The sequence below is a fragment of the Astyanax mexicanus genome, chromosome 7 (genome assembly GCF_023375975.1).
Source record: "Astyanax mexicanus isolate ESR-SI-001 chromosome 7, AstMex3_surface, whole genome shotgun sequence".
Lineage (NCBI taxonomy): Eukaryota > Metazoa > Chordata > Actinopteri > Characiformes > Acestrorhamphidae > Astyanax > Astyanax mexicanus.
The window spans coordinates 10092633-10110282 of NC_064414.1; the positions used below are offsets into that span (position 1 = coordinate 10092633).

General features: G+C 38.6%; 1 protein-coding gene across 1 annotated transcript in view; it reads right to left on the reverse strand.

The window, feature by feature from the left end:
- Positions 1-16999, reverse strand: part of zgc:153911 (uncharacterized protein LOC768172 homolog) — a 33956-nt gene extending 16957 nt beyond the window's left edge. Inside the window, exon 1 of the mRNA XM_049481081.1 lies at positions 16859-16999. Within this exon, the coding sequence (XP_049337038.1) occupies positions 16859-16934 (76 nt within the window). The 5' untranslated portion in view covers positions 16935-16999. The remainder of the gene's footprint in view (positions 1-16858) is intronic.
- Positions 17000-17650: the final 651 nt, after the last annotated feature.

Sequence of the window (17650 nt, forward strand, 5' to 3'; positions counted from 1 at the left end):
AAGCAGACTCACGAGTAGACATCTTGGTTATTATTATATGATTGATTAAATAGAAAATAAATTAATTAGCTTGTTTTTATTCAAAATCTAACTTTTTAGCTTTTTCTGGTTTGACTGAAATTCGGAAAACAAAAAATGTTAATCCCACGAATGCTATTTAAGTTCATAAACAACAGCACTTTCTGAACAATATCATCACAGTTTTGACATATTCTTCTATAATTTAAATATATTTGACACACTGGATCAAAAAAGGCTAAGTCATGTCATCCACTCATTGGCTATTCTAGCTGTTTATATTTGGACTCTAAAAAAACTGATAATAAAGGATCAAGATACAGTTTCTACACATGTTTATGAAACTAGATTAATCTTGTTACTTGTTCTGACATCATATGAGGAAATAAGCACAAGACACATCAACTGTCCCCAGATTTCCGCTGAGTGTAAATGGAAAAACATTTTCCATGGCATTTACATCAAATAGGTTTTCATAATAATCCGTGTACTGTTTGGAACTATTGTGTGCCGGTGTTAGAACCTCACAGGACCAGTCAGACCTGCTTTCCTCAAAAAAAACACAATCATTTTATATGCAGGAAATTTGATATGAATGGGTCACACTCGATCTAATAGGATTTAATGTGAACAGCGTCACTTCCGAGTTAAAAGTGAGAAAGAATGACATCACATCAAATCTCATGATGAATAACAAAAAATATGTACATAAAATTAAGAAGTGCAGCAATCTATTAACATTTAATTACTTATTGGTTTATAATTTAAGAATTTTATTAATACAGATCATTTCAGTATATAAAAGTACAAAAAGTATTCATATTAATACAGCAATTCTGTATGTTTGGACACTAGTGGAAATTCATACAAACACAATGATTTCAGGTTTTATATTTATAGTTTGTTTACAATTAGGCAAAACACATGTTTAGTCAGATGTGTGAGTGTGTGTGTGTGTGTGGGGGGTGTAAGCAGCTGACTGAGGGGTAATGCATGATGTTTTTGTTTTTCAAGAACAAGCTGCCACTGTTGGGCTTCTGAGCAACAAAGGTGTCAAAAGTATTTACATTCATTACTCAGGTAGAAGTATAGATACTAGGGTTTAAAATACTTTTGTAGAAGTTGAAGTATTAACTCAACCTTTTTACTCAAATAAAAGTGTAAAAGTACTGGTTTCAAAACTATTAAAGTATAAAAGTAAACGTAATCATCTTCATACTCGACTTCATACTCATACACGCATCATCTTCATACTCGACTACATACGTCTGCTATGTTCTTGCTGCAGTGTGTGTGTGTGGGGGGGGGGGGGGGGGCGGGCGTGACGTGTGCAGGTAAAATGGATTATGTATAAATCAATAGGGTGCCGGAATTATATGTGTTTATACTTCTCATCCAATCACAATCAGATTCACTCTATCCCGATGGAGAGATTTATCTGGGTATGTTTTTCCAAGGTAGGTAAAGGTGTTCACAGCTTCCAGAGTGTGGTTTTTGATGGTGATAATGGGAGGTTTTACAGTGACTTGTCCCATTGTCTTAGTTTTGGTCAGGCTGATGGTCAAACTGAAGTCCTTGCAGGCTTGAGTAAACCGGTCTATGAGGGTTTGTAAGTGATCCTGGGAGTGTGCTACCAGTGCTGCATCATCTGCAAATAGCATGTCCCTGATGACGAGTGACCTAACCTTCGTTTTGGCTTTCAGGCGGGCAGGGTTGAAGAGGTTACCATCTGTTCTTGTGTGAAGGTAGACTCCCTCAGTTGAGGTTCCGAAAGCTTGCCGGAGGAGGAGGGAGAAAAAGATCCCGAATAAGGTGGGTGCCATCACGCACCCCTGTTTGACACCACAGCAGATTTTGAAGGGGTCTGAGATGGACCCGTCGAACTGTATGGTACCATGCATGTCTGTGTGAAAGGACTCAAGGATGCGTAAGAGTTTTGGGGGGCAACCTATCCGTTCAACCAGCTGGAAAAGGCCACTCCTGCTCACCAGGTCAAAAGCCTTAGTCAGGTCAATGAATGCCATGTAGAGTGGTTTATTTTGCTCCCTACACTTCTCTTGCAGCTGTCTTAAAGTAAAGATCATGTCAGTGGTGGACCTTCCTGCTCTGAATCCTGCTTGCGATTCTGGGTAGATCTTATCCGCAAGGACTTGGAGTCTGTTCAGCAAAACTCTTGCAAAGAGTTTACCGGTGGTGCTAAGAAGAGAGACACCACGGTAGTTGTTGCAGTCACTCCTGTCTCCCTTGTTTTTATACAGGGTGACTATGGTGGCATCTCGCATATCTTGTGGTACCACACCTTCCCTCCAGCACAGACAGAAGAGCTTGTGTAGTTTATCAAGAAGAGCAGGCTTTCCACATTTTATGACCTCAGCTGTTATTCCATCCCTGCCTGGAGCTTTACCACAGCCTAGGCTGTCGATTGCTTTACTTACTTCAGCAATTGTTGGATCCATATCCAGCTCTTCCATTACAGCTTGGCGCTCTATATGACAGAGGGCTGCATCAGAGATAGTGCTGTCACTAGCATATATCGCAGAGTAGTGCTCTACCCATCGTTCCAGTTGCTTAGAGCGATCAGTGATGATTTCCCCAGAGGCTGATTTCAAAGGTAAGATCGCATACCGCGTGGGTCCGAATGCCTTTTTGATGCCGTCGTACATGCCTTTGATGTTACCAGAGTCAGCAGCTGATTGGATATTGCTGCAAAGCTGTAGCCAATAACTGTTGGCGCAGCGCCTTGCAGTTTGCTGAAGTTTCCTCCTAGCTAATCTGAGGGCATGCAGGGTCTTCTCGGTTGGTGTGCATTTGTAGCTGGTGTAAGCAATTCGTTTTTCTTCCAGGACTGGTGCCAGGATGGATAGATTGGCCTCAAACCAGTCATTGGACTTCCTCAGCTTTGTGCCAAAAACCATCAGGGCCGAGCCATGGATGGTGTCCCTTAAGCCATCCCAGTACTGCTGGGCAGAGCAGCATTTGGGTAGGCAGGGGAGGGATTCCTCTAAAGCACAGAGGAAGGCTGCAGATTTGGCTGGAACAGCTGTTTTGCTGCTGTCAACACGAGTAGGTCCTTTTGGTTTGGCTCTATAGATGCTTTTCATCTGGAGTTTAACTTTGCAGCAAACAAGGGAGTGATCTGAGTCGCAGTCTGCACTGTGGAAGCTACGGGTTAGGTGGACGCATCTAAGGTCAGCGCGCCGTGTTATGATCAGGTCCAGCTGGTGCCAGTGACCAGATCGTGGATGTCTCCAGGAGACTTTATGTCGGGGTTTCAGCTGAAAGTAGGAGTTAGTAATGCAAAGACTGTAGTGTGTGCAGAGCTCAAGGAGACGCTGTCCATTTTCATTCATTTTCCCAATGCCGTGGTAGCCCAAGCAAGATGACCAGGAATCGTGGTCTGCACCAACTCTAGCATTGAAGTCACCAAGCAAATACAGCTGTTCCTCCTTGGGGATGTTTTTTATAGTTAGTTCAAGGTCATCATAGAACTTGTCCTTGATTTCTTGGGAGGAGCTGAGTGTTGGTGCATACACACTCACCAAGTGGACAGGTCCCGTGGTTGTGTTTAGGCAGAGGGTTAGGATTCTCTCTGAACCCCTGTAGGTGGTACTATTGCTCCAAGCAGAGTGTTCTTGACTGCAAAGCCAACTCCATGTTCTCTAGGTTCGCCAGGAGCCTTCCCTTGCCAGAAAAAGGTATAGTCTCTTTCCCGCAACGATCCTGATGAGATGAGTCTGGTTTCCTGAAGAGTCAAGATGTCTACTTGAAGTTTCATGAGTATGTTGTTAATCACTGCAGTCTTACGAGCATCATTTATCTTTGTTGGGTTGTCAGTTAGCCCGGGTGTCATGGTCCTGATATTCCAGCATCCTAATCGTAATGCTGAAGTTCTTTTTTGCTTTTTTGTTCTTTTGCTTGGTGCACGGTTTTACAGCCCACTTGTCAGGATGATCCCTTAGCTTCATGCACCCAATGAAGCAGGAAGGCTGTGGCGGGACAGCACCTAATTGGCTGGGGGCTGCCCAGCTTAAAGCGGGCGGTAGCTGTCCAATGAGATTGATCATCTCTCCCACTGTCAGAGGTAGCCCCTGGCGCCCATCTCTACGCCAATTGAGAAACGGCTTATAACCGGTAACTGCTAACCTCCCGTGTTGTGTCTTCACTGCAGAGTGAAGCTGGAGTTTCCTCTCCAGGGCACAAGAGGCCTGGGCAATGTTTATGGAAACCCTGTGTTGCCCAGGCAACAGGGATCCCCTCTCTGCCTCCCTGGCATACTCCAAAGGAATGATAGGACAATACATTTGGTGTCAGTTCAGCTGCAGGAGTTGCCAGAACAGTGCTTTAAACCCTGTTCTGCCTAACGGAGTCCAAGCCGGGTTTTCTGTCAGGGTTTGCTCCCTTAGCCTTTTTCTTTTCAGAGAATACCCACAAGGCAGCAGGGTACTATTTAACCCATAGGTGGGGCAATGGTTGGCGGATGTCAGGGCATGTCCACACACCGGTGGGCCTGCACATCGCGCCTCTGGGGCCCACTGCTGCTCCGAGATCCCCTACCTTTTAGCCTGAGTCCGCAAGGTCTCAGTATCCGTGTGTGGCCACGAGGAGGCACTGCAGGAGTCTTGATGGTGGAGAGGCTATATGCCAGCAGGGGGAGACTTACACTCTTTGCTCCTCCTTTCACCTCCCGGAGGAGGCTAGCTGGCGGCACTAGCTGTAAGCAGAAGGAAGCAAGCAGGGCAGCATGCAACATGCATTACCTACAAGCGTTTCTACCACAATACTAGCACACTGACGCATCACACACACCCTGTGTGCAAGCACACTCACACACAATTCAATCACAATCAGATTCACTCTATCCCGATGGAGAGATTTATCTGGGTATGTTTTTTTTTTTTTTATGTTGAGAAACCATATTAAAAAAGGGTAAAATGAAATATGGGTAACTAGGTTATTTATAAAATGTAAAAAGTACAGATAATTGTGTGAAAATGTAAGGAATAAAATAAAAAAAATTGTCTGAAGCATATATATGTATTTTTAACCAATAAAAGGTGAAGTAAGGTAATGAAGTATTGTGACTCTTTGCTAAGCAAAGTCTTTGGACTTTTTTAGGATTATGTTACAACCAAACTTTTAAACAAGCAATCTGTAAATCTTATAAATAACCCTTCAAGCTACGATGTAGACTTACTTCAGCAGTGAGCTTCGAAACACATAAAAGCGATGATGTACAGACAATCAAATTACAAACATCTGATGCACCTACTAGTGCTGTAGAATCTGTTAAGTGGATCATAAATTACTGTCAACCAACAGGGAAACAAATAGTAAACACTATCTGAAATACAAAAGGGACATTTGCTCATTCATTGTTTCTTCTTAAATTGAATTAAAATGAGTTTATACTGCTTATGTTGGAGTAACTGTCTCTAGGTATTGGACACTGCTGTGAGGATTTGATTGCATTCACCAACGAGAGCGTTAATGAGGTCAGGATGCTGGATGGTCTCCACCCCACCGCATCCCTGAGACATCCTAAAATTAATTATTGGATAGAGCTCCATTTATTATACCCGAGAACACAGTTGCACTGCTCCACAACCCAATGCTGGGGTTCCCTGCCTGGCATTAGGCATGGTGCCAATTAGGGACGCACAATGTTATCGGATATATTTTGATATTGGTCAATAATGTATTATTGACCAATATCAAAATATATCCGATAACATTGTGCGTCCCTAATATATATATATATATATATATATTTTTTTTTTTTTAGAATCCTTGGCATAGGCAGATATGGACAATAATTTAAACCAGTACTTGCTGGCACATTTATCGTATGCTGGAAAAGGACCACTACTTTAAAATCCATTGTTTTAAGCTAATTTATTTTATTCTTATTATTTTTAAAGTGAGTAAGGTATACCAGAGGGTCTAGTCTTTCTTAAGCTATGCATGTGTATATCAGCAATTGCATAGGCAGATATATACAAGTATAATATTGAGTATCAGCATCGGCCCATAATTCCCACATCGGTGCATCTCTGGTGCCAATAGGTTAACGTTTCTTTACAGGGACAAACTAAAGGATCTAAAGCAGTAGAAAAACTGAACCAGCGTATTTTATACTGAAATAACTTTGTAATGCTGCTCACACTTAATTACCAGCTTCCTCATGTCTCTGTGTTTTCTTTTCTTTTATTATTTTTGGTTATTCTTTCCTGATTCTTTGTCTGTCTGTTCCTGCAGGTATTTTACTCAGTGATCAGCATGAGTCTGAATTTCCTGTTGGTTTTTCCAGCACGTGTACTCTACTCTACTGTACTGTACTGTGAAATGTCATGTACCACAGGATTTCCAACGCCCTCTAGTGTCTAGATGCTGAGAAAACTGTTCCAGGTGACTCTATCTCATGAAGACACTGAGAAGAGACTACATGGTTATGTGGCTACTTTAGAAGAATCTAAAGTATAAAACATATTCTGGTTTGTTTAAAACTTTAACACTTTTTGTTTACAGAATAATTCCACATAAGTTGAGGTATAGCTTTAATGACTTTAATGTAAATTTACAATGTAAAAAAAATATATATAAAAAGCAAGAAAACATTGAATAAGAAGAGGTGTGTCCAAACCAAACTTTTGTTCTATTACTGTACCTCTTACATTGTGCTTAAACCCACTGGCCACTTTATTAGAAACAACCTTCTTAATCTTCCAACTCACTGGCTATGTAATATAGAACTGGCTCCACCTAGTGGCACAAACTCGTCAGACTTTTTTCAATCCATTTCAGATAAATATTGATAGATTTTCTAATAAAAATACACAAAAGCCACACATTATCTTACAGACACAGTTAGAATTCACATAGTAAAACCCCTTATTATACACAAAACTATAAACTAAAACTATGAATACAGGGATAAATGTGCAGTTCAGTAATATATTTAAGAAGGCACAGATAAATAGATAAATAGATAGAACCTTTCCAATAAATTCCTCTCAGATGAGACTAGAACAGCTACCAACACAGCTCAGGGTACGTAGAACAACAATTTCACAGCTCAACCCTGAAGTCTAGCTTGTAGGATGGGCCAGCACAAAACTCTATTTAATGCTCCCTCGCTCACCAAAACATAAAAACATCTTGCAACCACAGACTGATAGAACTGGGGAATTATCAGCATCTATTGATCTGATCATCAGCCTGCCAGTCAGCAGCAGTGAGGACACCCTGTGCTTGTGTGGGTGGAGTGTATGATCTCCTCCAACATGGTTCAACATTCATCCTCCAGGCACCCTGGAAAACCCACTGCAGTGCCTAAACTGTATATGCGTTTCAGGTAAAAGGCAGGTCTTTAGCTGGAGTTTGGAGGGGTGTGGGTAGGTGGAGTGATGCTGCAGTTGCCTCCTGATTCTCTTGTGTTACAGTAGAGGGTTGGGTGCTCATGACCAAGTCTGCAGAAGACTGTGACTCAAAGTTAGTAGGCAGATCCAGAGATCCTCTTCTGGAGAGTTTTTTAGGAGCCTCGTGATTGTTTGCTGTGTCCTCAGGTTTGTGTCCGACAGGAGCTTCTGCTTGGCTCAAACTGGACTTGGCCGACCCAAAATGAACCATCATGAACAGTAGCTGCAGGATCATCTGGATTCTTCTCTGTACTTTGGATGCTGCTCCTGCTTGTCTTGTTCAGTTTAAAAGGCTTGAATGTCTTTTAGCCTGCTTTCAAGAATGCTTTGTTTTGCTTGGTAAAAGAATTGTGGTCTAGTGCAGCCGGTGAAGTGACAGCTCTTGCATTCCAGGAGTCCAAAGAAGGCTGTGCATAAAAAACACATGTTAGATAGGTTAAAATGTTAATGCAGAAATAAAATTAGATGCCATCCAATCAGCTCATTTCTTTCTCAAGACCATGATTAGTGAGTTGAGGGCTCCAGTGACAGAAAAACAAAGTAACAGAGCTCTGAATTACTTAGGGTCTTTGTTTGAATAATATAAGATGGCTTTTATCGCAGCCATGTGGTCTTTCTAATAAACTGGCTAAAAATGCTGCAGATCACAGCTACAGCATCGACGGAAAAAAACTAAAACCCAGATATGTCCGTCTAACATGCTTTTTTACAGTTAGACTCGAGCAAATTCTCTGTGATGAGCTGCCAGTCTAAACTCAATTTTTTCTATAGTGTTCAGTTGTTTTCAGGTTTTTTTTTTTTCAGATTATACTGAATATAAGCAACATATTTTTAAACTCTAAGATATATAACAAACATCTAAAGAGTGTTGAAATATGTCAATGTCCCAAAATATACTTTTAGAGCTCACAGTCCAACCAACCAATTACCAGTCATTTTTCAGATCCTCAACATTTATCTAATGATAGAGTTAGTTTTAGAGGTTGTTCTAGACGATCCTTGGGTTGATTGGTGGCAGAAAACATAGTATACTGTGTATTATTTATCTGAGAGAAAATTATATTTTATAAAAAACTATTCAATATTTTTCCAACCTACCATACTTTTAATATAAATGGTAATATTCAATAATATAAATATTTATTAATTTAGGTGTACATTTACCCTTTTATAATATGAACAACAATAATAATAGTAATTTATAGTAACTTAATAGTAACTTAGTTACTTTATGGATTACATGATTTAAAAGTAACTAAGGGGTAATCAGTTTTCAGTAATTGGATTACTTTTTCAAAGTAATCCAATTTATATTAATATTATTATGTAATATTATGTAATATTATTTTACAATGTAGAAAATAAATAAAGAATAATATTAAATATATATATATATCTGGATTCTTGTCGAGCCAGTATCAGATTGTGGTGGTTTTGCTATTGTTGTTAGTTGAGTGAGTAGTAGATCCTGGCTGAGCCCTATGCATAACCCCAGCTGTTAGGTGCAGGATTTGTCAATTTCCTGTATTATATTACTAATTACATATAAATATAATAATAAATGTCCACAATTACAATTTTTAGAAAAATTAGCAAAAGAGGATGTTGCAAATTCAAAAGAGAAAAAATAGCAAATAAATATTTAAATATACTTGATTACTATTATTTAAGTTTGGATTTTGCAAGTTTTTGCTTTCATTTTGTATTTTTGTGGACTTTCTGTAATTTTCCTGCTTATTTTTTTTTGCTTTTGAGTTTGGCACAGTTTTCACAGGTCGGGTGGGGCTTAGAAGAACACCTTCCCCTTAAATCTCCTTGTTTAAGGTTCAGGGTACCCGTCTGTCCAAAAGCAGGTGACCAATAGAGATTCAAGCCCTGCCAAAACTCAGAAGCAAACAGGTCAATTGCACCGAATGGGTACCATTTGCTTGTTTTAACTCGTCCAAATTAACCCTTTTTTAACTCTGAATATAATAACACATATATTTAACTATTCAAAACATGTACTGGTCAAACTCAGGCAGCTTTCCTTAACTTTTTTACAAGGTTTCTAAGCTGAAGATTTTGAATTTTTTTCTCAGTTACCAAAAATCTTGACTTTTAAAAAGAATGTTTAAAAACAAGTTTACTAATTTATTTGACTTTCTCTCAAGAAAGTCTTTATTTTAAAGAAATGGTTGACTGCATGTTAAAATAATTTATATTTATGACAAAAAAATCACTTGCACATGCAAATGCATGCACATTGTATTTTTCTAAAAGATGCAAAGCATTTTTTATCTTATTAAGAAAACCTAAACCTGAAATTGATCAAATTTATCATGCAATTTATTAAACAAATGGTTAAATGATGAACCAAACAGAATGTGGAAAAATGGTTTACACTAACTTATGTTTACATTAATAAATCAATAAACTAGGGGACAATACTCATTTGTGTTTACTGGAACCTACTTCTGTTACTGGAACTCACTCCTGTTACTGGCTCTCATTCCTGTTACTTTATATGTTATGCATAACAGGACTGGAAGTAACAGGAACAAGTTTTTAGCATAGAATTAGCAAAAACATGAAAAAAGCTAAATGGTGGCTATGCTAATAGAGGACACTGAGCACATTCCAATGATTTTCCCAAAAATTGTATTTTAAAAAATAAACATATAAGATCTAAGAATGAATTAAGGTAAGACGACAGAGTGTTGAGATTGACCTCCTCAGTCATAGTTACAATAAGATCAAATATACAGAAAAACAAATAAGGGAACTTAATTTTGGTCTTTTCATGATCTTCTGAAGAAATAACTTCCTGTTGAAGATTGTAGAATGCTCCAGATGTTTCAGATGGGGTAACAGGTAACAAGACTGTGTTACAGTAACAGAAATAAGTGAAACCCAGGGACACAACATGTATTTTAACTTAAGTATTATGGATTTGTTATGGAAAAAATATTTTTTATAGATGGGATTTGGAGTCACACAATAATGCCAAAAAATTACATCTCTGAAGAATTTTAATAATTATATTTCATGGTAAAGTTTATAGTTATATAGACAGGTAACAAGTGTTCTAAGTATTTTTTATTATTTTGTTTTTAATTACTTATCTTTCTTTTGCAATTAGGTCAATGTACAATACACTATGCTTAATAATAAAATGTATTTTATAGTTATTTTTGAGCACATTTACAGATGTAATTTTACTGGGGACAAAAGTAGCACTGATTCATCATCATCATCATTCAGTTTATTGCCAAGTATACTTATCATACACAAGGAATTTGACTTTAATAAATATTAACTCTCTATACATTGAGATACATATACACAATTATGATAAGAATATACAAAACAAAACATATTATCACGTACCAAAGCACACACAGAAGATTAAACTGCATCAATATTAGTGCAAATGAAAAGTACGGATAAGTCAACAGTTCAGACAGGTGATCGCCATGGGAAAGAAGCTATTTTTATGTCGAGTTGTTTTTGTTTGCAGGGATCTATAGCGCCTGCCAGAGGGGAGAAGGTTAAAGAGAGTGTATGCAGGGTGTGTGGGGTCTTTAATAATATTATCTGCCCGCTTTCTGATCCTTCCAGAATACAATTCCTGGAGGGAGGGTAGGTGGGTACCAATGATTTTTGCTGCCGTTCGAATTGTGCGTTGAAGTCTGTTTTTGTCCTGTTTAGTGGCTGCCCCAAACCAAACTGTGATGGAAGTGCAGAGAATGGATTCAATGGCAGCGGTATAGAAGGTGGCCAGGAGCTCTTGTGGTAGGCCATACTTCCGCAGCTGCCGTAAAAAATACATCCTCTGCTGAGCCTTTTTAAGGATGGCATTAATGTTGAGCTCCCACTTCAGGTCCCGGGAAATGATGGATCCTAAAAATTTGTATGAATCCACATTTGGCACAGGGCTATTTGATATTATAACAGGGTGTAGTACTTTGGGGTGCTTTCTAAAGTCCACGACCATCTCCACAGTCTTTAGAGTGTTTAACTCTAAGTTGTGTTGACTGCACCAGAGCACCAGCTTATCAACCTCCTGCCGATATGCAGACTCGTCACCATCCTGGATAAGCCCAATGATGGTGGTGTCGTCTGCAAATTTCAAGAGCTTGACTGTAGGGTCATTTGAGGTACAGTCATTTGTGTAGAGGGAGAACAGCAATGGGGAAAGTACACACCCCTGCGGTGCACCAGTGTTGGTTGTCCGTACTCCAGATGTATCATCTTTTAACCGCACATGCTGTCTCCTGTCAGTTAAAAAGCTGAAGATCCACTGACAGATGGCAGGAGATATAGTGAGTTGAGAGAGTTTGGCAATAAGGATTTCAGGTATGATAGTATTGAACGCCGAGCTAAAGTCCAGAAACAGGATCCTTACATAGGTCCTTGGCCGGTCTAGATGTTGCAGGATGAAATGCAGCCCCATATTTACTGCATCATCCACTGACCTGTTTGCCCTATAGGCAAACTGGAGGGCATCCAGTTGGTGATCTGAGATGTTCTTAAGGTGGGTGAGCACCATGCGTTCAAAGGACTTCATGACAACTGAAGTCAAGGCCACAGGTCTGTAATCATTCAACCCAGTGATGGAAGGTTTCTTAGGGACTGGGATGATGATAGAGCTTTTGAAACATGAGGGGACTTTGCACAGCTCCAATGACTTATTGAATATTTGTGTGAAGATTGGTGCTAGCTGCACAGCACAGGACCTGAGACACGAGGGAGTTACACCATCAGGACCCAGAGCTTTATGGACATTTTGCCTCTGAAAGAGGCGACAGACATCCTGTTCAGGTATATTGAGTTTGAATTGAGAGACAGGGGGAGAAATATCTAAGTGAGTGGTGGAAACTGCAGTTTGTCCACAGGGAGGGAGGGGAGTGGTTGCTCCCCTCTCAAACCTGCAGTAGAAGGCATTCAGGTCATCCGCAAGGCCTTTTTTGGCCTCAGCAGTTGGAAATGGTTTCTTATAGCTGGTGATGTCTTGAAGACCTCTCCACAGTGCTGCAGAATCATTGGATGAAAACCGTTTCTTCAATTTTTCAGAGTAGTTCCTTTTAGCTGCTCTGATTTCCTTGGTCAGTGTATTTCTCAGAGTTTTGTACAAAGTCCTGTCCCCATTGCTGTAAGCCTTCTCCTTGGCCTTGCGAAGTTGGTTCAGACTTGCAGTGAACCAGGGTTTATTATTGTTAAAAATGCGAAAAGTCTTTGTTGGCACACACATCCCTTCACAGAAACTGATGTAGGATGTCACAGTGTCAGTAAGTACATCCAAGTCACCTGTGGCATCTTCAAACACACTCCAGTCTGTGCAATCAAAACAGTCTTGCAGCTCCTCCTTTGCTTCATTTGTCCACTTCTTTACTGTTCTGATCACAGGCTTTGCAGACTTCACTTTCTGTTTGTAAGTGGGAATAAGATGGATCAGGCAATGATCAGAGTGACCGAGAGCAGCACGGGGAACAGAGTGGTAAGCCCCTTTAAGAACTGTGTAACAGTGATCCAGTGTGTTATTGTCTCTGGTGGGGCAATTAATGTGCTGTCTAAATTTTGGTAGCTCATGGTTTAATTTAGCTCTATTAAAATCTCCCATAATAATAAGCAAAGAGTCTGGATATTTGAGTTCTGAAAGGTTTACCAGGTCTGAGAGAGTTTGTAATGCATTACTCACATCGGCTTGCGGTGGAACATAAACACCGGCCAGAATGAACGAAGAAAACTCCCTTGGTGAGTAAAATGGCTTGCAGTTCAAAAAAAGTGATTCCAAATTTGGGCTGCAATATTTACTAACAACTGTGACATCTGTACACCAACCTTTGTTTATGTAGAAGCAAATTCCACCTCCTTTCCTCTTCCCTGATAGCTCTTTTTGATGATCTGCACGATGTAAACAGAACTCAGGTAGATGTAGTCCATTGTCAGGAATGAGTTCACTGAGCCAGGTTTCTGTGAAGCAAAGGGCAGCAGAGCTGTAAAAGTCCCTGTTTGTCTTGTTCAGAAGAAGCAGCTCGTCCATTTTGTTGGGTAGGGACCGAACATTTGCCAAGTGCATTGCTGGAAGAGCCATTCGAAAACCTCGCTGGCGAAGTCTCACCAGTATACCAGCTCTTTTTCCCAGTCTGCGTTTCCTTCTCCCACAAACAATGGCTGTTCCCCCGATCAAAAGTTCCAGAAAACATTGTGGTTCAATGAAGTTAGGTGAAATTGTTACTGGAGTTTGTTGCTTGATAGACAACAGTTCCTCTCTGCTGAACATAATCCGGTGTGCATTACTAGTATCCACAAAAATAAACAGAAACAAAATAACAAAGAGAGAGCATTGTACCGAGGCTGCCATGTGCGGCGCCATCTTGGATAGAGGCCTTGGATATTCACAGAATATGCCAACAATTATATAATAGTTAGTTCCGATCTCACAATCTGATTGGTAGAGAAGTGTTCTAGCCGTGATGATATTTGTGATAACATCAAGGCCTTCTCACACTAAACCTGTATCACACTAAACCTGTATCATTCTTAATTTCTTAAAGTTCGTTGATTTATTTTCTTTATTCACTTTGTAAAAAAAGAAACTGTTGTATAAAAGCAATAGAACACTCGAGGTTGTGTGTTATCACGAATAACATCACGGCTGTGTTGATCGACCGAACCACAGCCGTAATGTTATTAGTGATAACACACTCCCTCTTGTGTTCTATTGCTTAAATAGCAAAGGAGAGATTCCAGAAGCAAAAGTCTTTAGCAGCAAAATCCACAAAAACAACAAAAATTTAAGCAAAGACTGGCAAAATCCAAACTGAAATAATTTTCAAGTAACTGCAAAAAAAAAAAAAAAAAAAAACAACCATGCATATTTAAAAATGTATTTGCTGTGTATTTTTTCTCTTTTGAATTTGCAAAATATATATTTTTTCTTTTAATTCTTAAAAAAATTATTGCGGGTATATATATATGTATACAGGGCCATCTCAAAAAATTTGAAAAGTTACTTTATTTCAGTAATTTAGTTGAAAATGTGAAACTCATATATTTTATAGATGTATTACAAACATAGTAATCTATTTTAAGCATTTATTTCTTTTATTGTTGATGATTATGGCTTTCAGCAAAAGAAAACCCAAAAATCAGTCTCAGAAAATTAGAATATTATATAAGACCAATTGATACTTGGCAGTGTGGGCAGTTTGCTAAGTCCTGCTGAAAAATGAAATCCGCATTTCTATCAAAGTTGTCAGCAGAGGGAAGCATGAAGTGCTGTAAGATTTTGTGGGAAAAACACTGCACTGAGTTTAGACTTGATAATAGCACAGTGGATGAACACCAGCAGATGACATGTCTCTCCAAACCATCACTGATTGTAGAAACTTCACACTAGACCTCCAGCAGTTTGAACTGTGTCTCTCCATTCTTCCTCCAGACTCTGCACCCTTAATTTCCAAATGAAATGTAAAATTTACTGATGAGCAATGACAGTTTGGAGAGTCATGTCATCTGCTGGTGTTGATCCACTGTTAGACAACTAGTAAAACACTATCCAGTACTATTAGAAACATCTACATTGTTCTTCCATTTTATTAGAAACCCCACCATCAGCTTTTACTCTTTGGCCACCACAATACAAACCTGTACTGTAAAAAGAAATGTCCTATAAAATTACGGTAATTAAATGTCTGCAGTTTCACTCCATTTGACTGTTACTTTTCAGTGCACATTCTGCAATTTATTTTAACAGTATTTTGCTGTGTACTGAATTTCAACATCTTACATATACATAAGGGATAAACAAAAAAAACACTTCTGAGACAGAACTACGTGTTTCATATATTTCAACGGCACTTTTATCAGTCAGTGTCATATCCTGTATATTAGATTAGCCTAGTAGTTCTAACATTTTAGATCAAAAACTGACATATTTAAATAGCACTAATCAATTATAAACAGACTCTTTATATAAATGTTTTTTTTTTCAATAAAACAAGGGACACAGAAAATGCAAGCAGTGTGCTTTTGGAAAAAGTGCATCTAAAGTGCTATAAATAAAAAGTGCAGTTTGCGTTTTACTTTTTCATTTTCTAAAATTTCTATGAATTAAGCTGTCCAGAGACACTGGGAGAACATTAAGAGCTCATTAAAATGCAGTATACTCTGTATCATTATAAACTATATTGTCTCATATTATATCTCGTAAGACAATACATCGATATTTCTTGAAATCTCTATATTTCGCCCAGCCTAAGTCAGTAGGCACTTCATTATCTGCATCATGTTTTTTTTTCTACATTTTATTTCAATATTTTTATCTAATTTCCTCCCCAGTTTACAGCAACAGCAAGCTACATAAACAGGATTCGAACTGGTGATCTTCTTATTAATTCTTACAGTAGAGTACAGCGTACAGTATAATGAGAATCATGCATGAGCATTGATAATAACATTTTTATTCTCAGTGATAAATAGTAGTATAAAAATGGATGAGTCCTGGCATGTGTCATCTACATCCTTGCTACTGATAGACTCTAAAACCTCTATAACCATGTTATGATCATCTGCAGCTGATATGGGTCACCTGATTCTAGGCATTTTAAAGAAGGAACGGGCTACTAGCACTAGCATGGAGGTGGGCTATCTTACAAAATATTGTACGTTTTACTAGTAAAACCTTTCTTAGTTTCACTAGTAAAAAAAGTACAACTTCTGTTTTTTCCCAAGATTCACAAACCCCAAGTCCCTTTCACACCAACATTCTTTTTCAAGCGGTAATGGAATTATAGTGCCTCCTAACTTTTCCTCAAAAAAAAAAAAATAAAAATATATATATAGCTAATTTCTGTGATTCTAATTTCTATTTATTATTATTTCTATTTTTTCATGAGGTAGAGTCACCTGGAATAGTTTTCTCAGCGTCTTAAAATTAGTTTCTGGAGGTGCTGAACAACAATTGCTGCTATTTCTTTACACTGTGAAGCTCCAGCTCATCCCAAATCATTATCTCAGTTGATCAGGTTTAGATCGGGGGATTGTGGAGGACACATATTGTTTACTATGTAAATAAATATTTGCCCCTAAATTGTTTTCATGTCTTTAATATTAATTTAAATGTAGAAAGAACATTAAGCTTTCTTGAAGGTTCCAGAAAGCACCTGTCATTCATCCCCAGCTTCAAATTGAAGAACGTCTTAATCTCACATAACGGCTATACTGTGTACAAAACACGTGCCATGTTTCTGATTATATCTATGCCATAAATAGTTCCTGTTATTATTAATATATACATATTACTACAACAATTAGGCTCCAGAGTAAGAACAACAATCCCTCGCCGCCTTTATAAAACTAATAAAACTGCCGCGCTGTTTAAGGTGGAACTGTGAATTCGATAAGGTTCCAACTTAAATACCAAATAAACTGTAACTTACTGTAAGACGAAACTCCAGAGAGAAGAAGCAGCAGGAGGCTGAACAGCGAGGCTGGAACTTTTACTGTATCCACCATATCACGACTGAAGTTCTGGTAGACTCACACACGCTCACTGAACTCACACACACCGTGTACACGCCTTCACTGACAGCAGCTGGGAGCGTGAGCACGCTTATATAAGCGAATCTACGTAAACGTAGTGGGCGGGGGACAGTCACATGACAGAAACCAATGGACTGAGTGTATTTTATGACATCATCTTCTAAGAATGAAAAAAACATCAGAATTTCATGTATCAGAATATTTTTTATTTTATGTTTTTTTTTTAATGTTAAACTAAATGGATTATTAACCCTCTGTTACGGCCTGGAAAGCCAGACCAGTAACATATGCTAGGACGACACCCGCTCACGCATTTTTAGCCCAGACCAAAGATGATACCAACCACAGAAATACAAGCCAAAATGATTTATTTATAATAATCAGTAGCATTTACGTCAGGGATAAGAAATGCCTAAAATAACAAACAAACAAAACTAACTTAGAAATTTAGAGCTCACTTACCTAACAAAAAAAAGGAAATAAAAATACATAAATCTTCCCTCCCTCCCTAACTAACAAAACACAGGAGAAAAGAAACCCCCTCCCAAAGAAACAGGCCTTATCCCCTACAGTGCTACCTTGGCTTTTAGTATTATTTGAAGTGTATTTACAGAAGTAGTATAACAAAGTTAAGTAACATATTTTAGTTATCTAAACAGCTCCGTTTTGACTCACGACAGCACAAACAA